General features: G+C 47.2%; 3 protein-coding genes across 6 annotated transcripts in view; 1 reads left to right on the top strand and 2 right to left on the bottom strand.

Annotated features, from left to right (window-relative positions):
• ost4 (oligosaccharyltransferase complex subunit 4 (non-catalytic)) overlaps positions 1 to 20602 on the top strand; it is a 118530-nt gene that overhangs the window by 26232 nt on the left and 71696 nt on the right. The window lies entirely within an intron of this gene.
• Positions 1008 to 6773, bottom strand: mapre3b (microtubule-associated protein, RP/EB family, member 3b). 4 transcript variants are annotated; one of them, XM_067242450.1, is made up of 9 exons: positions 6702 to 6761; positions 5047 to 5113; positions 4547 to 4671; positions 4297 to 4442; positions 4034 to 4190; positions 3896 to 3940; positions 2859 to 3022; positions 2565 to 2735; positions 1008 to 2434 (listed from the first exon to the last, which is right to left on the bottom strand). In XM_067242450.1, the coding sequence occupies exons 3-9, from the start codon at positions 4665 to 4667 to the stop codon at positions 2366 to 2368; spliced, it is 873 nt and encodes a 290-aa protein (XP_067098551.1). In that variant the 5' UTR covers positions 4668 to 4671; positions 5047 to 5113; positions 6702 to 6761; the 3' UTR covers positions 1008 to 2365. The 4 variants fall into 4 exon arrangements, with proteins under 4 accessions (XP_067098551.1, XP_067098552.1, XP_067098553.1 ...); XM_067242451.1 differs by having other exon boundaries at positions 2583 to 2735; XM_067242452.1 differs by lacking the exon at positions 3896 to 3940 and having other exon boundaries at positions 6702 to 6773.
• Positions 8437 to 20287, bottom strand: dpysl5b (dihydropyrimidinase like 5b). Its single transcript, XM_067241153.1, has 14 exons — positions 20220 to 20287; positions 15465 to 15579; positions 15165 to 15314; positions 11752 to 11910; positions 11027 to 11206; positions 10861 to 10933; positions 10723 to 10763; positions 10560 to 10635; positions 10184 to 10340; positions 9963 to 10104; positions 9715 to 9857; positions 9416 to 9623; positions 9076 to 9250; positions 8437 to 8900 (listed from the first exon to the last, which is right to left on the bottom strand). Exons 2-14 carry the CDS (start codon positions 15573 to 15575, stop codon positions 8815 to 8817), a joined length of 1701 nt encoding a protein of 566 aa, XP_067097254.1. The 5' UTR covers positions 15576 to 15579; positions 20220 to 20287; the 3' UTR covers positions 8437 to 8814.

Raw genomic sequence — 20602 nt, 5'->3', positions numbered from 1 at the left:
TCTCATTATTTCTCACCGCGTGACTGAACAAGATAGGGCAGATGGAGGTAACTCCTCTGCACGGCATCCACAGATCAGTCAAGTCAGATCACTGATGCCATCAAAGGCCGAGGATGGATTCAAGGCCGGATGAAATGAGTTGTTGGGATGTTGCGATTTGAGAAAGACACAAAGACAAGGAGAAAGACAGGGAAAGATAGACAATTCATCTACATAAACGCTTACTCATGTAGCGTTAAGCTCTGGAGCGTGTGGAAGCCTAGCAGTGGAGGCTCGTCATGGGAGGATTTTCCTCTATGGAAGCAAATCAGTGACATAATATTTTGAATTTTAAAAAGGCATTAATATTGAAATTTAACACCATCGATTTTGATGGTTTTGAATTCACCTCTTTAAAATTGAAATATTATTTTTTATAAATGTAAAAATATAATCTGTTGGTTGGTTGGCTGGCTGGCTGGTAGGCAGGCAGACAGGCAGGCATGCAGGTAGACAGGTAGGTATACAGGTAGACAGGTAGGCAGGTAGGTAGGCAGACAGACAGGTAGATAGACAGGTAGACAGGTAGACACGTAGGTAGACAGGTAGACAGGCAGACAGACAGACAGTTCAATCATTAGTCAAGGTACGGCTCAATGATTGGTTACAGTCAAACAAATGTATTACAGTCTTGTGACGCCCACAGATGTCGGATTCATTTCATATTAGCCTATTGTCAAAGTTTTATATGTATTGGTTACTATCAAGATGTGAAGTTTATTTAGGCAAATATGCCAATAAAGTTATCTGTATCTTTTTTAAACAGTGGGCTTTGTTGTGTAAAATTGTCCCATGCCCGCAGTGATTAGATGCCAATTTCCCTCTTGGTCAGCCGGCCCATTTTTTTTATTTAAAATTTTCCACGCAGTATTTATTCTTTCTCCTGCCCTCCCGAATGTTTTTGCCAATAGTTTAGTTTTTAGTGTATAGTCAAATGACTTGTATGAAAAAAAACTGACTACTGCAGCTCTGATTGGGTTTGAACCCCACATTTTTATTTTGTTTCAGTAATAAAACTCCATATGATGCATGTTTATCACATGGCTGCCATGGCAACACGAGGGGTGAGAGTGAAGGGCTCGTACCTCCTCCCGTTGACCCAATTTCTGTTAAATCACCGAAATCTCACTAATCAGGGCTGTCAATCATAACAAACCACATCTCCTGTTACTAGGCAACCACTGGGGCGTTTTAACGCTGTGCAACATATCAAAACTCAATTAAATTAAATACGGCAACTCAAAATAAAAATAGCAGCTAGAAACTTCTCGACTCAATAAATACATTTTCAATTATTAGCATTATAGCCTCTGTGTAGATTTGAGTTTGCATTTGTTTCCTTGTTGTAATTTAAGAGCCAGACATTGTGTTGGCCTTCACTTCTGAATAAATAAGTTTCACATTGACTCCTCTTAACAGCCAGTTTAGCCATTCAACGCAAATGCGACTCTGCAGGATAAGAATTATTTAAAAAAATAGAATTGCGTCTTTCGTCGTTTGGCCTTAGCCAGGTACTGCATGTTGGCATTATGAATCTTCTGATTGGTTTGTTTTGCTACAGTTAGTGCAAGGAACCCACCCCAACCCCAAATCCCGAAATTCTGCAAAAACTGAAACCATAAAGAGCCAAAACATCATGCTGTCTAGTAAACAGGCTGTTGACAAGCCTTAAAAACAAACTTACTCCAGCAAACAACTTGATGAGTGCGAATGTGGTGTTGCTGTGTCAGAATGGAGTGAACTCACTCACTGATGCACTCTCAGCAGAGCATGTATTGCCTCTGAGTGTGCATGAATGTAGTGTATGATATGTATATTCACATGTATGCAGGACATGTTCTCAGAATGTACGCAGCGGAGGTGTGCATGTGAACACGTGTGAACACGTGTAAGCAGGTATCAGTGTGACTGGAGGAGGAGTGACATGTCTTTGCAGATAGGTGGCGCTCTTGGTTTTCGGCTCCAAGTGGTGTGAAGCCCTGTACTCAGTTACATTGACCTGACAGGGCGAACCACACTCATGCAAACTAACATGCCCCTTAGTTCGCCTCAACTGGCTAGCACTGTGACACAGATAGCTACCCCCTCTCACATTAGAATGCAATGTAGCCACACAGGGCTGACATGGTCCAGACAGGTCTAGGGTTAGCACCTTACACTAGCACACCGCACTGTACAACATTGTCAGAATGTAGTGCATAAGGACTACGGCATAAGGGAAAGGGGAAGGGGTGTACATTAAAAAGAGGGGTGTGTGAGAACAGTGAATGGGTGAGTCAGAGAGAGAGATGGAGTGGTAGAGGGAGAGCTGCAGACACCAGGCTGCTCAGTACTCCTCCGGATCCCCCTTTGGTGAGTCCACAACGTCCTCATCCTCTGGCGGAGCAAAGCCGTCCTGACAAACGCAACACAGGTTTGTGTTGTTAGGCATGCACAATGTATGTGTGCGTGTGTATGTATGTGTGTGTGTGCCTGCGTGTATGTGTGTGTGTGTGTGTCTGTGTGTATTTGTGTATGAACTATACCTCTTTGTTTGTCAATACCTCTGTAGCGTAGAGTATATCCATGATCTTGCTGAGTGTAGTGCTGTTTTCATTCTCATGCTCCTGACAGATCAGCTCGATGTCCCGGAGTTTGCTGAAGTAGAAATCTCTCTCCTTCTCCAGACCGTCCACAGTCAGCTTCAGGTCCAGCAGCTGCAGACACAGAGGAAGAAGAGATCAGGGGGTAGAAGGATCACCATGTGTGTTTCTGGAACACAGCGTGCGTGGATGTGTGTGTATGTGTGAGTGTGAGTGTGTGTGTGTGAGGTAGGCTACCTGTTGGTTGAGTTCTATGATCTCAGCGTCTCCTCCATTGCGGATGGGCGCTGCCCTCTTGATGGGGACATTGTTGATCTGCCGTGGGACGGTGGGGACATTGTTGATCTGCCGTGGGGGGTTGGGGATAGGCTTGTTTGCAGTGGGAGATGTCCTCTGGGGACCTGGAGATTCAGCAACCAGCAGTCCAAAAGTATCAGCGTGATTCTCTCATGATATGTTCTGAAATCCAGGTCACACTGTAAACTAAACCTAAAACAACTTTTATCTCAGTCTGGAATGAATGAATGACCAAAAATAAGAAAAAGTATCTCTTTGGATGCACATACAGTGGATAGGTATACTTAATTTGACAGACAATGCTATGCTTACTAAATCCAAGTCCAGTAATATGTATTGGTGCTCCCCCTTATGCCAGTAGATGGAATTAAAATGAGAGTAGAACATTTTTATTATCTAGCCAGTCAGTGTTGTAGTCCATAACTAAGCAACTTAACTTATCAACATGGGTGTAATAGGCCATGCCCAAGAGTATGGCTTGAAAGACTAGCCCAACCCTCATCTAACCAGCAAATAGCAAACTAGGTCATTCAAAACAATGTCAAATTGCCTTCATGCTAACAATGAGGCCAAATGTATGGTACAGTGTACAAAACAAATACAAAAAACAAAACAAAGCATGAACCTGTTGAATGTTCAACCTAATCCAGTACAGTCTCACACAAGACTGAGGTGAGTCTGGAGGGAGTTCAGGATGGGATGCCAACAAAACAAAACAAACGTTCCAGCAAAACAAAAGTGTCAAAGTATTGCTGTTGGATTTCCAAAGACATACTGCAGCATGACTACTGAGGATGACTGAGAGATCACCCCCCCCCCCCCCCCCCCCCCAGAGAAGCAGCACTGACAGGAAGGAGGGGAGGACACACACTACAGAAGTAGTTAACACACACATATTTCAGCTGTAGGGCAAAACACACACTCTGCAGTTATGGTGCAAAACACACACGCACAAACACACAGACTTCAGTTGTTACCTGGGGGGCGGGAATGTCGTTTAGGTTTGTGGGAAATGAGTTCACCTGGGTTAGGGGGGAGTGGCACACTGGAGTAAGAGCAATGCAACGCAAGGTGTGTTTGCGTGCGTTTGTTTGTGTGTTTGTGTGTGTGTGTACCTGGGTTGGGTGACGGGGTTCCCTCCTGGCCTTGTCTTGTTTGTTGAGGGTCATACTCTTTTCCATCATAGTTGGCATCGAAAAACTTTTTAAACCACTGAATAAACTCAAAGTTATCCTGAAACTTTCCCTTCACCAGTCTCTCCACTGGAATGATCTGAGGGAGACACAGAAACAGACAGAAAGAGTGACAAAGAGTTAGAAAGTGAAAAAGAGACAGAAAATACACTGACAAAAGTGTGTGTGTGTGTGCACGCTGTCACCTTGTCAATAGTCATTCTCTTGAATGAAGCCTGCAGAACTTTGAAGTTGTGGATGAACTCGTGTTCCAGACGGGCCTGAAATTTCACCTTCTTCAGTAGTATGCATCCAGGAAACAACATGTCCATGAACTGGCAGTATGCAGCACCTACACACAAACACACACACACAGAATAAAAGGCAATAGTGTAATACGCAAGTAATGTATCGCACAACACAAAAGGTGTGTGTTTGTGTATGTGCGTGAGTTACCTGAGCAGAGCTGTTCTATCTTGGTGTAGGTGAGCTGTAGAGAGTCGTTCACCCAGGCCAGCATGTCATGCCTACTCATGTTCTCTATGGTCATCGAGGTGGAATAAACATTCACTGCCATCCTCCTGCCACACACACACACACAAAAGACATAATACACACAGTAAGTTCGCTTAACTATTATACAGGGTTGCCATCAGATGGCTAAACTATAAGACCACTGGTCGCATTTAGAGGGACATGGCTCTATGCGTGGTGTGCTCAGCGTGTGGGAGTGATTGACAGATCACCCTGCTCTCCATGTGAGATTCACGATAATCCCATTACAACCACCTTATAGACGTACACTAGGACACACACACGGTTTAGAATACACTGTTACGTATTCCATGTAGACCATCAGCAATTAAGAAGACATGAGAGTTCTAGAAGCAGCACCACCAACACCCCCCCCCCCTCCCACACACACACACACACACACACACACTCTTCTCACCCACCTGTTACTGGTATTTGTTCAAGTTATCCGTTTGAATGTAGCAGTGCTGGCTCTCTGGATACACAGGCCTACAGAAAAGAGATAAGCAAAACAATCACTTTGCCTGTTATTACCACACAATGAATGATTACCCTGCTACTAATCTGATGATCTAATCCCCTTCCAGGTAAACATGTCTAAACACATCATAGTTTTAACAGTGATCACAAGATGCACTAATGCTGCACCAACGAGGCCTCCGCATTTGTACGGCCGGCCAAATATGGACCTCTGCCACAGGACGGTTCTACATCATTCCTAGACAGGAGAGAGGGGGATGGAGGGATGCAACAATATGTGGAAATATTGGGAGTGGAAAACTCACTATGACAAACACCTACAGGAAGCCCTGACTATAACACACATACACACACCAGGAAAATCCAACATGCACAATTAGCCTGCTATCCACTAGCTTTGCAAGCAGCAAAAATAGTAGGAATCTGGCTAATATTCGTATTTTAGCTGCACCTAGGAGGGCTTTGTGGTGTCCGAGTACAGACTAACCCGCGATTATAATAAGATTCCAACAAGTTTATATAAAAACAAGTACTTTCAGATGTGAACAAATATAACGAGGATAAGCCTGTGTTTGAATCTGTAGTGTGTGTATGTATGTATGTGTATGTATGTGTGTGTGTGTGTGTGTGTGTGTGTGTGTGTGTGTGTGTGTGTGTGTGTGTGTGTGTGTGTGTGTGTGTGTGTGTGTGTGTGTGAAACCCTAAACCGGGACAATCCGAATGAGCGCAGCTCAATGATGATGACCGTCTCTTTCTATCTCGAGAACATTCTACGCATTCTTTAAACATTGCATCAACTCAGACTGGCTGTTGTCAGTATCTGTGCCCATCTTTGTGATACAAAATACAGTATTGGGTTGTTTGAATTCCAGTTCTTGATATGAAAACGGGGCTACTGTTAGTCGCCTACTGCTTTCAAGTGACAGGTGTGACTTGGTGGTTTGTCTTTCCCAGAGCCATAGAGACAAAACACAGTCATAACATTTACCTCTAATCTTTCCTGTGGCGAAGATTAAAACTCCCACCCAACCTGACATAATCACCTACCATCTATCATAAATACAAGCAGCCGAGGTACTTACTCTTGACTGTATCATTAAAGAAATATTCAGCCGTTTACCTGAGGTAGGCTACTGGATTCTGTTTGTTAACGGGATGGAATGCACGGGTTAACTCAGACGGTTTAGTGCGTAGCCAGGGTGCTGTAGAATTTAAGCTGCGTCGGTAACGCGCTCGATAGCAAGCTAACGTTAGCAACGACAAACTAGGCCTAGTGTTACAACTGCGTATTATATTAGTTTTAGAGACGAGAAACCATTTAAACCAAAACAAATGAACTGGGCACCTAGTTGATTTCAGTGATGCTGTCAAACTGAGGTACAGTTTAGTCTGCCGTACCCCCTCTGGAGGCATCGTTTAATATCACACATGATACAAGCACAAAATATTCAAACTGCGTCTGACTGGCATGCCATATGGCTTTGTGGCAACAAGAAGTATATATGAATATCGTTTACCACAAAAAAAAATCGCCCTTCTAAGTAACGGTTACTATCATTCATTTGTTCATTCGAGTTCAAGTTAAGTGACTACTCACTGTCGTTAAAGGGCTGTCCTGTTATCCTCTGTGTGTCGCTGCTGATGAGTGCGTCGCCTGATACTATCCGTTGCTAAAGCCAGCCTGTTCTCTCTGGCTGTCCGGGTTGCCAGGTTTTTATAGCACTATCCCCCTAAAGAGTAGCTACGCAGTCTATTCAATACCCAACATATGGCTGATTTGTGTGGTAGCTTGTTAGACTAATTTCTACAATTGCTCCTATAAACCCCATACCAAATAACTGCATGACTATTGGGCTATTTCTCATTGAATTTAAATATGTGCACCCATTACATTTATATCAGAGGCCAGTGTCCTGTTTTTACACTTTTACAATCTTTTCTGAGCTTTCACACAAACCCCAACCTTTAATATATTTTCAGAGCTTAACAGCATCTGGTTTCTGCTGTCAATGGTCAGATCCAGCCCTTTCAAAACCATTACCAGTGCCTTTAGGCCCCTTTAAACAATGTTTCACTGGGTCCCTCAAAATACATTATTGATCAGTGATGGTCATGTAATCCCAATCCATCCAGACTTTTGTGGTTCCCATACAACTGCAAGCCCTGACTCATTCTCCATATAACACTGTTGTCATATCAACGGTCAAACTTTTCATGCTCTGCTTCTGTAACATCGTGTTTGAATGCAGCATTAATAAAAGTACAAAGTTAAGGGACATGATGAACAACTGTGTTTTTTCAGGCTTTAATTCTTCAATCATCCGTATGTTAAGAAACAAGCAGCCACGTACAGATTCAATAGGTTCACTGTCCAACACAACTCTACATGGACACACAGTCATTTACCAGTAACAGTGCCTTCAAAACAACGGAACCATCCAACAATAAAAAGATTAAAGGTTGCAACGATAAAAAAAATTATGATAAAAAAACAGCACCGGTTGATATACCTGCACGGAAGTGTGGCATAGGTGATTCGTGTTGGCACAAATGCTCCATCAGTTTAAAAAACAATATATTCTAAATACACAAGGACACATGATGGATAAATATAACACTGTTGGTCAGCAATGAAACACATCAATAGACGCGGTGAAAGGACTAATAGTGAATGGGTGGAATCATTAGTGTTTGTGAGACAGTGCAGCTCAATCTTTCTTGCCGGTCGGAGAAAATTCTCAGGGCGTCCCTTTTAACTATCATTACACTACCAACTGACCCTTAATCGACTTGTCCTTTATCCCTCGTATTCCTTCTTCCACCCTTGCATTATCCCTTCCTTCTTTCCTAATCAGGTGTGGGCAGGGCTGGGCTGTGTCAGGTTGGGGCTGAGTCTTGGAGCAGTAGTGTTCAGTTAGCTGGGAGTGGCTGTGGAGGTAGGGAGATCAGCTTTCCCCTAACCTAAGACCCCACCATCTGTTGTCAGAGTGTTTAGGCAGTTGGATTTCATCACCACACAGCACGGTTTGTGATGATATAACACCACTTTTAAAAGCAAGTCGTACATACCAGGAAACCAGCCACAGGGGTGGGGACATCACAGACAGAAACTAGGGTTTTCCATGGAAACAAGGAGAAGCACATTGTACTAACTAATCTAAAGCGATGATGTGTCTGTGATTATGCATTGTGCACCAATGTGTGCTTGTGTGTGTGCGTGTGTAAGTGTGTGTGTTAATGTGCGTTTAAAAGGGGATATAGATATTTTACTGGATTCGGTTTCTACCATTGTTTATCTATTCCAGTCAACACCAATTCGATCAACACATCAAAAACTGTACTGGTTTTATCCGGTCACAGAAGTTGCTTTAGGTAAATATCAGACAATGAGCAGCACTTAAGTTGATTACATTTTGTAAGATCATATCAGTTTAGGTTAAACATCACCTGTTAATTAACTCATTCTACTCTCTTATAAACCATCTCTATCACTCAGTTTTAAGTCACTCCAATTAAAATTCATAGATATCACAAATTACTCATTGTGAATTAGATTTGTCAACAAGACGTAACAGTGCTTACTAGTGGATTTATTTTCCCCTCTTAGTCTAACCCTGTGGTAGAAAATCAGTGCAGTTTTTCTGGTTGCTCAGAAATGTACAAAAACTTCGGCCCCAAGGCTCGGACAACTGGCATTCCAGCGTCCATGGTTACCAGATGCCACTGGATCGTCCGCCAGGTGGGGCAAGGATGCGGGCTGAGGACCTCTTGGGGATATGGTCGTCCACTTGGGAGCCTGAGTGAAAACACAGCAAACATGAGTCATACCCTGATAACTCATGTCTGATACAATCATACAAGCTGCACCCACCCACCCACCCACCCACACACACACACACACACCCCACACACACACACACCCCACACACACACAAACCCCACACACACACACACCCCACACACACACACACCTGAGAGGCTGAAGGAGGACTCGTGCAGATCTCGCACCCCCGCGTGTCGGGCGCAGGGCTTAGTCACGTCTCCGTCTCCATCTATGATTGGCCCCAGCTCCTTCTTACTGACACTGGCTACCTTGGCAATGTCACCAGAGTAGGGGTCCCGGTCAATCCCCTTCAAAGCCTGGCTCTGAGTCACGGAGGATAAAAGAGAGAACATGAGTGGGAGAGGAAACACAACTGTGTGTGTTTGTGTGTGTGTGTGTGCGTGTGTGTGTGAGTGAGTGTGTGTGTGTGTGTGTGTGAGTGAGTATGTGTGAGTGAGTGTGTGTGAGTGTGTGTATCTTGGCCCTACCTTCTCTCGCTGAACCATCTTCTTGTAGAGGTAGTCAGGGAATGTGCGGAGGGGGTAGAACTTTCCAGAACCCTCTGCACACATGAACACCCCGTTCTCACACACCAGGCGACCACGGCTGATGGTTACCAGAGGAACGCCATGACAACGCAGACCCTCGTACAGGTTGAAGTCTCCACCCTGGACCTGTGTGCTCACTGAGATGGTCCTGCAGAGGAAAGGGTTTGTGCTATGAGCATGTGTGTGTGTGGGTAGGTGGGTGAGTGTGTGAGTGTGTGTGTGTGTGTGGGCGAGTGTACCTTGTCGCGTCGGGGTCCCAGACGACCACGTCAGCGTCAGCTCCTGGGATGATGCGGCCCTTGCGGGGGTACAGGTTGTAGATCTTGGCAGCGTTTGAGCTCGTCACAGCAACAAACCTGTTCTCATCCATTTTACCTGCAACCTGAGGATCAGACCCAACAAACATTTACACAGATCCAACAAGCATATACAGGGTGTATATCTGGGATGTGTGTCAGTCTGTGTGTGTGTTTGTGTGTGTACCTACCACTCCTCTCTCCCACATGACACTCATCCTGTCCTGTACCCCTGCCACTCCGTGGGGTATCTTGGTGAAGTCCTCTTTCCCCAGCGCTCTCTGTTTGGTGCTGAAGGGACGGTGCTCGGACGCCACCACGCTCACGGTGTCACTGCAGGACAGACGCATCATCAACACGAGCCGCGCCGTCCAACAACAGTGTGGTGTCCAGCGCGTGTGCGTGGACGTACTTGCCCAGTAACCCCATGAGGTAGTTGGGTGTGTTGGGGTCGAGGCGGAGGGGCGGAGCCATGACGTGGGCAGCAGCGTGGGCCCAGTCCTGGTGGTAATACTGCATCCCATTCAGCACTGCATGGGCCACCGTGGTTTCAGCATGGACCACCTTACCTGGGGGAGGAACAGGGGGACGGGGAGGGGCGGCGAGGAAGAGGGGAGAGTGGAAGGGAAAGGGGATGGAGATGGGGCGGGGTGGGTGGGGGAGAGGGGCAGGGATGGAGATGGGGCGGGGATGGAGAGGGGTGGGGCGGAGTGGCAGAGAGGATTTATCACACCTGATATATGCAATGTGTCAGCAGCTTTAGGGAATCTTCTTGAGTGCCAACTCACCCTGCATCTTGGAAGCAGAGATCATGTCCCCAGCTGACATACTGGAAACATTCACCAGATAGATTGGGCAGTGGGCCTGGAAACACACACACACACACACTGTTATCGATCGTCATCCAAACACACAGAGACAAACGCACAGTCTAGGCAAGCACAAACTCACCCTGTTGGCAATGGTGATGGCACGGTGAGTAGCCTCCGCCTCTAACTGAAGAGAAGAGAGACGAGGACATGAAGGAAACAGAACACACACACACAGAAGCATGGGCTCAGAGTGATCTCACACCATCAGCTGCCACACTTGCCTCCTCTGGACGGCTGATCTCAATGCCCTCTGGTCCACTGATGCCCAGATCCAGGGCTTCTCTGGCTCCCTGAGAACACACACACACACACAGACAGACACACAGGTGAAGCTCTCCACACGTGCAGCTCGTTCAGGCCTTGGTGTGTCACTGTGTGCGTACCTCAGCCACCAGTTCTCCGTTCTCTGCGTGGACGCGTGCGATGGCCCCGATGTCCTTGCAGGTCTGGAGAGACTGGTACAGCTCCGAGTCCCTCAGCATCAGGGTGTCCCTGTAGGCCATGAACATCTGGAAGGAGTTCACCCCGCGCTCGCGGACCAGGGCCTCCATCTCCGAACGCACCTGGTAGGAAGTAAGGTCAGGGTCAAAGGTCACAGTAAGTTAGGTTACAAAATTAGCTGACACTGTCTGACTCATCCTGGAAAGTGGGTTAATGAGGGGGAGAGAGGAAGTGTGTGTGTGTGTGTGTGTGTGTGTGTGTTTTGTGGGGCATGAAATGAGCTGGCGAGCTCCCAGCTGGCATTCACATTCCGCTCCCATTGGTCAATATCACAACCTCTTCTTCCAAACACAAACGTAGGTAAATCAGACATGGTCTTACATGCATACATGTAACAATGTATTCATTTAGATTTGTTCATCAATTATCAACGTATTTGACATGCACCAGAGGCAATGTTAGCCTTTACTTATAGCTGCAAACAAAGACAATGTACCAAATGTCAGCCGGAAGGGAATGACTCACGATGACTATAGAGTCTGGATTGTGTGTGTGTGTGTGTGTGTCTTTCTCCAGCTCCAGGATAATCCAATCTAGGTCACATTGTGTGTTATCTCCAGCGGGTCTGAACCTGAGGGTTTGAACCATGTGTGTCTGTGAACAGTACCTTGGTGCCCCACCAGGTCACGCCCACATGCAGGGCGTAGTCACAGCAGGCCTTGGCGTCGGCCAGGGAGCGGCACTTCTCGTAGGCGTCCAGCAGGGAGCAGTCACGCTCAGGCAACACCATGGACACCACCATAGTGGTGCCACCCATCAGTGCAGCCTGGGAGGGAGGGAGGGAGGGAGGGAGGGAGGGAGGGAGGGAGGGAGGGAGGGAGGGAGGGAGGGAGGGAGGGAGGGAGGGAGGGAGGGAGGGAGGGAGGGAGGGATAGCAGGAGGGAGGGAGGGAGGGAAAGCAAGGAACAAAGACAGAGAGAAAGACAGGAAGAGAGAGAAGTCAAGAGACAGAAAGAATGAGAGAGCAAAAATGAGAGAGAGAGGGGGGGGGATCATAATCATTAAATACATGTATGGAACACACTGCTTGTGAGTCTCTATCGATTGTGGGTGGAAGACCGTGTGAGACAGTGCTGAGTCAGATGTATTCATCATCCACCCAGTCACACCCAGAAAGGTTCCATCACATACTGAAAGACACGCCCACACAGGCACATTCACACACACACACACACACACACACACTGCAGTGTTTCCCACAGAATGGGATCATATTTGTGGCGGCAGGGGCGTGGCCAGACGTTGTAAAAATTCTGGGCTCAGCCCAAACCTATGTCCTAGTATCGGTTAGATGTGAGTGGAGATAGGGACAAAAATTTGAGCCTGAATAATGAAAGACAATTTTGCTAAATTCAGATTGCAATCAGAATTTTATGGGCTTTATTTTTGCGGGCAAAAAATGTTGTCCTCCAATTTTTGGGATATATATATATATAAAATACAAAAAAGATTATTTCTGTCATTTTAGGTCATTATCCCGCTGATGTCATTGACCCTCATCCAAATGATATCACCAGCGCAAGATGGCAGCACCCGTATCCGGGATATTTTGGCTTCATTATCGTACAGTGGGAGGAAGCGGAGATGTTGCCCCTTGGTCTGTTGTAGTGAGAGAGAGAGAACGCGGGCCTCCACAAATAAATCAATGTATGAGAAACACTGCACTGAGTAGAGCTGTCTCTCCACCAGCCTGTCTCTCCACCAGCCTGTCTCTCCACCAGCCTGTCTCTACACCAGCCTGTCTCTCCACCAGCCTGTCTCTCCACCAGCCTGTCTGTCCACCAGCCTGTCTCTCCACCAGCCTGTCTCTCCACCAGCCTGTCTGTCCACCAGCCTGTCTCTACACCAGCCTGTCTGTCCACCAGCCTGTCTCTCCACCAGCCTGTCTCTACAACAGCCTGTCTGTCCACCAGCCTGTCTGTCCACCAGCCTGTCTCTCCCCCAGCCTGTCTGTCCCCCAGCCTGTCTCTACACCAGCCTGTCTCTCCACCAGCCTGTCTTTCCACCAGCCTGTCTCTACAACAGCCTGTCTCTCCACCAGCCTGTCTGTCCACCAGCCTGTACCTCCTATCCTTGCCCTTACGTACTACTCCCACCATCTCCACTCATAGAACTCCAGTGTCTGCACACGGCAGATCTGTATGTCAGTTCTCTGGGAGGGGTGCTGTGTAGCAGCCATGCCCATGCTTCTCTGGGCTGCTCCGCCATCTCTGGGACTCCCAGCGCCATGCTCGAGATGGTGGATGGGGGACACACAAAGCTCAAACAGTGTGAGACTTTGTTTTAAAGAGCTCAGCGTCTCCTGCTGTGTGTGATAATCCCAGGGACAGCGGACGAGGAGAGAGACTGAGAGATGGGGAGGGAGACGGGAGAAAGACAGAACAAAGAGATGGGTGAGAGAGAGAGAGAGAGGTAGGAAGAGTTCTGGGGATCCCGGAGTACAGCTCCCTGAAGAGTGATCAGTATCAGAAGGCTGGGACCTCTCTGTGATCACATTCTATCAGCCTGGCTCACACCTCACAGCGTAGCACAGCAGGATATCCTCCCTCCCTCTCTCCCTCTCTCCCTCCCCCCCTCCCTCCCCTCCCTCCCGTCCCCATCTCTCTCCCCTCCCCCCTCCCCCCTCCCCCCCTCCCTCCCCTCCCCTCCCCCCCTCCTTCCCTCCCCTCCCCCCCTCCTTCCTTCCCCTCCCCCCATCCCTCCCGTCCCCATCTCTCTCCCCTCCCCCCTTTCCTCCCCTCCCCTCCCCTCCCCCCCTCCTTCCCTCCCCTCCCCCCCTCCCTCCCCTCCCCATCTCTCTCCCCCCCCACCGCTTTCCAGCTACTGTAGCTGTGTACCTCTCTGCTGCTACTGACCCTGTCTCCTGGGGAAATGCAGCCTTACTGGGGAGGAGGGGCAGGAAGGAGGGGCAGGAAGGGAGGATGGAGAAGAAAAGTGAGAAAGAAAGAAATAAAGATAGAAAGGAGAGAGGGGAAGGAAAATACGTGTTCATAAAGGGGAGGGGAGCTGTGTGAGGTCTTCACAATTACAAGTTAACCATCTCCATGGTGAACAGTCACCATAGAGACCACACAATACCACCACATCCACCACATACACAGCCAGTCATGCACCCCAAAGGGGTTTCAGAGACAGACATAGGCATGCTAGGGGGTTAGTTGCCATGACAGCGAGGTCATGAGACATATGGAGTCCCCCCCCAGTCGCCCCCCACCCCCCCTCTATATCCTCAATCTTCTCGCATTCCATTAGTCTAAATCCTCCACGAGCATAAGCTGTACACCACAAACACTTCCCCAAAACCCTTCAACACTGGCCAGCTAAACCTGCCTGCCACCATCTTCATCATCAGTGCTCACCCTCTCCTCTGAGGGAGCCAGGCACCAGGCACCACTGAACCAATAAGACCACAGCAACTGAACACGGAACAGCTGTGTGCGTTCCTGTCGGTGTGTGTGTGTGTTCCTGTAGGTGTGTGTGTGTGTGTGCGTTCCTGTAGGTGTGTGTGTGTGTTCCTGTAGGTGTGTGTGTAGTTTCTTTTACCTTTATCAGTATCAAAACTACAACAGCTGCTGTGGCCCAGTTTAACATGAGAGCTCTGTGTCTGACAGCTGTCTCTGGATTCCATTCAGGGAGCAGTATTAGTATAGGCATGCTTCCTGTCCTACTCCCTCTGTATGTGTGTGTGTGTACGTATATCTGTGTGTGTGTGTGTGTGTGTGTGTGCATGTATACTTGGGAGTCAGGTGGCTGAGCGGTTAAGGAATTGGGCTAGTAATCCAAAGGTTGCTGGTTCGATTCCTGGCTGTGAAAAATGACATTGTGTCCTTGGGCAAGGCACTTCACCCTACTTGCCTCGGGGAGAATGTCCCTGTACTTACTGTAAGTTGCTCTGGATAAGAGCGTCTACTAAATGTCAAATGTAAATACGTATGTGTGTGTATATGTATACTTGTGTGTGTGTGTGTGTGTACGTATGTATGTGTGTGTGTGTACATGTATATTTGTGTGTGTGTGTACCTTGGTGCCGCTGTAGAAGTCGTCCTGAATGGTGGCGTTCATGAAGTTCTGCTGCAGGTGCACGCTGGTGTCAATGCCACCCGGCAACACCAGCTTCCCGGTCGCGTCGATTACCTTGGCTCCGCCCGGAATCATCAGCTCCCGCCCCACCTGCCGGCAATAACGAAGACCCCGCCCCCAGAACCGTTACTGACATCCTAAATCTACCCTCACAGTTTGTGTGGGTTCAGGGGTGTGTGTGTGTGTATATCTGTGTGTGTGAGGGTGTTAGTGTGTGAGCATGTGTGTATGTGTCCACACCTGCTGAATGATCCCGTTCTCAATGTAAACATCTGCTTCCTGTGTGTAGTCATCATTCACCACCTTGCCTCCCTTGATCAGGATGCGCATGGACCCTGCGTTGGCAGCCATAGTCCTGAAAGACAGGAGGAGAAAACATTTTAGAAACCTGGAGATTCACATCTGTTAGCCAACCATGCTAATAGTTCTACTGCAGTTACTGTTAGCTTGCTACACTGACTGTGAACTAAAAACAAAAATATGTATGCCACTATCTGTCTCTCCTTTCAGGGAGGCCTAAAACGTTTTAATAGCTTTTAGCATGTCAGCTCTATAAAGTATTCATTACACAATAGAGTTCATTGAAGATGTATAATTTACAGATCTCTCATGTTCGAGGCTTTGAGCAGACAAGGGCAGAGAAGTGAAAACGCAAAGGGCCGCGTCTCAACGGGCTACGGAGGCTTCATCTCTCTCAGACAGGAGGAGGGAGCAGCGATAGCTTCTGTAGTTGTGGCCCGTCTGAGTTTAGTCATTCAGCTTTAGGACCACTCTACCACAACAAGCCCAAACAAACACAAGCTCTTCTACAAGCATTCTGTGTGTGTAAGTGCTTGTGCGTGTGTGCATTCTGCATGGATTACAGTCATGTATGCAGTATATCTGATGACACAAAGCAACCAAGACACATAGTGTGTCAAAATCAAGAATGATTGGATGGACTTAGGAGTTGAGAGAGAAAGAGAGAAAGAGAGAGAGAGAAAGCAGCATATAAAGCTGAACCCTGTGGTTGGGTGAGTGGTATAAAAGGCTGGTTTCCCTGGGGACAGGAATTGGAGAACGCAAAGACTGAAAGGCATTTCAGCAACCCCACCACAGACACACACACACACGTCTACACACTAAATCTGGCACGCATTGTATACACTGACACATACTGACATAAAAACATACACTAATACTAAATGCTATTTTACACAAAACGATTTCATCCAACCACACGTCATAGTAATTAGACAGCCAAACAACGGTTTCTTCCCTGAAATTATAGAGAGCTATTGCTCTCTAAACCCTACACTCAGATTGCGCTGATTGCTTGAAGGGAAGCAACATGGATTCCTATGTACATCGTTAATTGTCATTTTGGGAAGATCACACAAACTATTCCTAAAAATCGGACTTTAGTGTGAGTGAACTAACCAGAGACTTATATATTAAGGAACTAACGCTAGCTACGGACGTAGTTGACATGGCGTGCAATGTGTGGACGTAATTTCCACTTTTGAAAATCGGATTTCGAAGATAAATCTTTTCTGCACCTCCAAAATCAGGTTTCGAAGATACAGGTCTATGTTCCGCTTTTATATTCATTTTTATACTTGCAAATGTTTTTGACCCTAATTCATATGCACGCATTACTTTAGCATATAACATAAGCCAAGTCAAAATCTTCCGGTAGCTTGCAGTTAGTTCTCACACAAAACAAAATGATTTTTTTACGAGGAGTTTGGTTGATATTCCCAAAATGACAATTAACAATGTTTCTGCCCTTCAAGCAATAGGGAAACAAGTTCAAAATGTAAGTTTCGAGCTACATCAACAACCATGAAGGTAAGGTTGATCTAACTCACACAGTAAAAGTAGTTAGCTAGGATTTGAGCAGTAACATTAGCTGGGTTAGCTAGTTAGCGATTTTTAGTCAATTGCCCTGTTTGGGACTCACCTCTGTTACCTATCCTCACACAGCACAAGAACACACAGCAGCTCTCATCCACATACACAAACTTGACCTCCATACTGTGACATCACAAAGGTGTCAGCTGGTCACAGCTGGGTCAAAAAGACTAGTCTCACACTGCACACTGATGTGCACATATTTTGAATTTTGTGCACTTATGTGCACGTGCGTGCCAGAGTGAATTCTGCATGGATTAATGTTTGCTGTATATTTGATAACACAAAGCAACCAAGATACTAGCAACACAATGGCTCAAATGCTGGAGGGAAACGTCATGTTTTCTCAGGAACTATATGGAATATGAAACCTTTTTCATTTTTGTACTGTATATCCAGAAACACACACATTGTGGTGGTGATGTGATAAATCCTAAGACTCACAGATCATGAAGTCCTGATTGAGAGAAGAAGCAGAGTTGAAATGAGAGTGAGAGAGACAGAGGAGACGGAGAGAGAGAAGGCTGGATCCAGATTGTGGCTTCTTCTAGAAGGGATATTTCAAGAACCACACTGCTGCAGTCAGACTGTTCAAAACCCACACAGCTGAGAGGGTGTGTGTGGAGGGTTTGCGTGGAGGGTGTGTGTGGAGGGTGTGTGTGTAGGGTGTGTGTGGAGAGTGTGTGTGGAGAGTGTGTGTGAGCTCCACAAGAGGAAATGGGAAAGAGAGAGATGGAGAAGGGGGTTAGAATTTAATGCAGCCTAGAGGTGTGTGTCGAGGCAGCAAAGGAAAACTAAAGGAAATTAACATCAAGGCTCTCAGGCAATCTGCACAGAGACGCACACTATATTCACGCACACTACACTTACATTTACAGACACACACACACAGACATGAGAATGTGGGTCAAAGCGCTGAATCAGAGTGACGGAGGGAGGAGTTGTTTTATCATACACAGCTGATTTCAAAGCGTTAACATGACACCTGGGAATGGTCATTAGACCCACTCTCATGCATCTCGTGATCGAGTGTGTGTTGGTCTACACACTGCTATAATGTAGTGTTATATTCAGCTTTAACAGGCAGGTCTAGGAGCTGTACATCTGTGTGTGTGTGTTCTGCTGTGTCACAGTAGGCCTGACTGACACACACAGCAGGCAGCACTTCTCACTCACCCCATGACCAGCTGTCCACACACACACACACACACACACAGATTACACAAAGTACAGGGACACACCCCAGTGTTTTCATGATTTAATTCACTTCGATCAAATAGAATCCTTGTTGTGCAGGGTCAGGGAGGGGGTGAAGGGGAGATGGTGGGGGGGGGAAGAGGGGGAAATGGAGAGTGTGGTACCAGAGGGTGTTAATTAATATTGAATGGGGAACAGAAGTGAGGTTGAGATTAGGCTCTGTAACAGTACACTCAATACACAGACTGGAGCAGTATGCACACATGTTTCCAAAACATGTTAAGGCGTGGCTCGCTCTGCAGAGCCTGTGTGTGGGTGTGCATGTGTGTGTGGGTGGGTGTGTGTGTGGGTGTGTGGATGCATACTGCAAATAACCCATTTACAAGTGAGTCAGTAGTTAATATGGTCAGTGTGTGCGCTGCGACGCATGTGTGTGTGCAGTGTGTGAGTTGATGCATGTTGTAAATGAATGTATTGAAGCAGACAGCTGCCGGCTTCTGCCCATCTCTCTGACCTACAGAGCCAACGCCGGAAGGGAGCGATGTGAGTGTGTGTGTGAGTGTGTGTGTGAGCGTGTATGTGAGTGTGTGTGTGAGTGTGTATGTGAGTGTGTGTGAGTGTGTGTGTGAGTGTGTGTGTGTGTGTGAGTGTGTATGTGAGTGTGTATGTGAGTGTGTATGTGAGTGTGTGTGTGAGTGTGTGTGTGTGTGTGAGTGTGTGTGTGTGCCCGTGGGGGGGATGAGCTGGCAGCATGGTCATAGACAGAGTTAGACCCTGCCTAACCATACTGTCGTAATTTACAACCCATTGGGAATAAGAATACAAACCACCCACTGAATATCATGTCTAACCGTAATACACACACACACACGTGCGCACACACACACACACGCCCAGCACACACACGGCACACACTGTGCTTCTCCAAGATCACGCGTGAATAAGCCATTATTGAAACAGACACACGGAGAATAAACAAACACAACAAGGACAGCACTAACTAGGGCATCACCCAGGATTAAGGACAGTCCTAACACACAGACACACTGAGCACATACACACACACACATGAAATGTGGTGTGGCTTTAAACAGATTTTGTACAACAAAGCCAGGCACCACTGGTATTTCATGGAGCTTCACTATAATCTGTCAAACACTTGTATTCATCCCTCTCTCTTCTGTCACTCTCCTCCGATCAGGGGTTCCTAACCGTGACCCCAAACTCCAGTGTACCCCTGACAGAGTGGAGAAAATCTTGCTTATCCTCCTCTCTCTCTCTCTCTCTCTCTCTCTCTCTCTCTCTCTCTCTCTCTCTCTCTCTCTCTCTCTCTCTCTCTCTCTCACTTGCTTGAGCACTAACCCTGCCAGCCATCGCCCCTCATCCTTCTGTAACACAGCGCACACACCGACACTCCTTTTTCTCTCTCTTTCTCTCGTCCCGCTCACTTTATTTTTTCTTTCACAATTGCAGGTACAATTTCATGTTAACGAGTAGATTTAGACGCCAATTCTTCATTAAAGCTTCCTTCGTGACAACCACGGAATAGGCTTACATAACGGTCAGCAGACCCATTTACACTTCCCCACCACACGCGCGCCTGGCATTTAATTGGCTTGACTAGCCCCAGTGTGTACAAGGCTATTCAAAGCTTTCAACGGACCACCGACAGACCTGGCTAAGGACACGAATAACCTATTTAAGCACGATTACTAACAAGGAACGGACATCTTCGTGTGTAGGCGGTCGCGTCAAGTGAGCTATGGTAAGGGCCTGCCGGTGCCAACGCCATACACTTACCGCTTCACACACCACTCAATACAGCAAATAACATTGACGCGAATGCATACCGGAGCAATTGCAAATGTGATCGAACGGAAAAGGTCTCGGGGCGCGTTCACGTACCCTCTTCAACAGATTCCCAAATCCTCCGTTTCTAAGACGAGCCTCCCTCAGTTCTCCGCAAGAGCCGTAGACAGCTGGCACCGTGCGAGTTGCAGATGCTGTTTGAGCTCCGCTGCCCGAGCCACAAACAGCCTCTCACACGCCTGTCCACATAAGCGACAGACGAACCGACCAATAAGGGGAAGAGATTTGTAGAGCGTGCATCCCTTTTGGTACTTACTGGGCGTGTCTTGCCTCCAGCCGCAGCTCCAACAGAACCCAGACTCCAGCGCCGTCGATGGCTGCCGGTAAAACATCCAGTCGACACGGAGTCTGTGTGTGAACCACTGAAGAGGACTGTATCCGTTACCTAAATATTCCTAACAGCGAGTCGCCACAGTGTC

This window comes from Osmerus mordax, chromosome 8 (assembly GCF_038355195.1).
Source record: "Osmerus mordax isolate fOsmMor3 chromosome 8, fOsmMor3.pri, whole genome shotgun sequence".
NCBI classification, from domain to species: domain Eukaryota; kingdom Metazoa; phylum Chordata; class Actinopteri; order Osmeriformes; family Osmeridae; genus Osmerus; species Osmerus mordax.
Note: the sequence above shows the minus strand (reverse complement) of the source record. Positions and strands in the feature narration are given on the sequence as shown.

Bases quoted from the DNA above. Each gene is read 5' to 3' on its own strand.
- mapre3b (XM_067242450.1), bottom strand. From the start codon at position 4,667: ATGGCAGTGAATGTTTATTCCACCTCGATGACCATAGAGAACATGAGT. The intron at 4,191-4,296 runs GTGACAGCGTGC...TGTCTCCCTCAG, and splicing joins AGAGAATGACTATTGACAAG to ATCATTCCAGTGGAGAGACT. The intron at 2,736-2,858 runs GTAGCCTACCTC...CTGTGTCTGCAG, and splicing joins TCATAGAACTCAACCAACAG to CTGCTGGACCTGAAGCTGAC.
- dpysl5b (XM_067241153.1), bottom strand. From the start codon at position 15,575: ATGGCTGCCAACGCAGGGTCCATGCGCATCCTGATCAAGGGAGGCAAG. The intron at 10,934-11,026 runs GTACGCACACAG...GTGTGTTCTCAG, and splicing joins ACGGAGAACTGGTGGCTGAG to GGAGCCAGAGAAGCCCTGGA. The intron at 10,636-10,722 runs GTGAGTTTGTGC...GTGTGTTTCCAG, and splicing joins CCATCACCATTGCCAACAGG to GCCCACTGCCCAATCTATCT.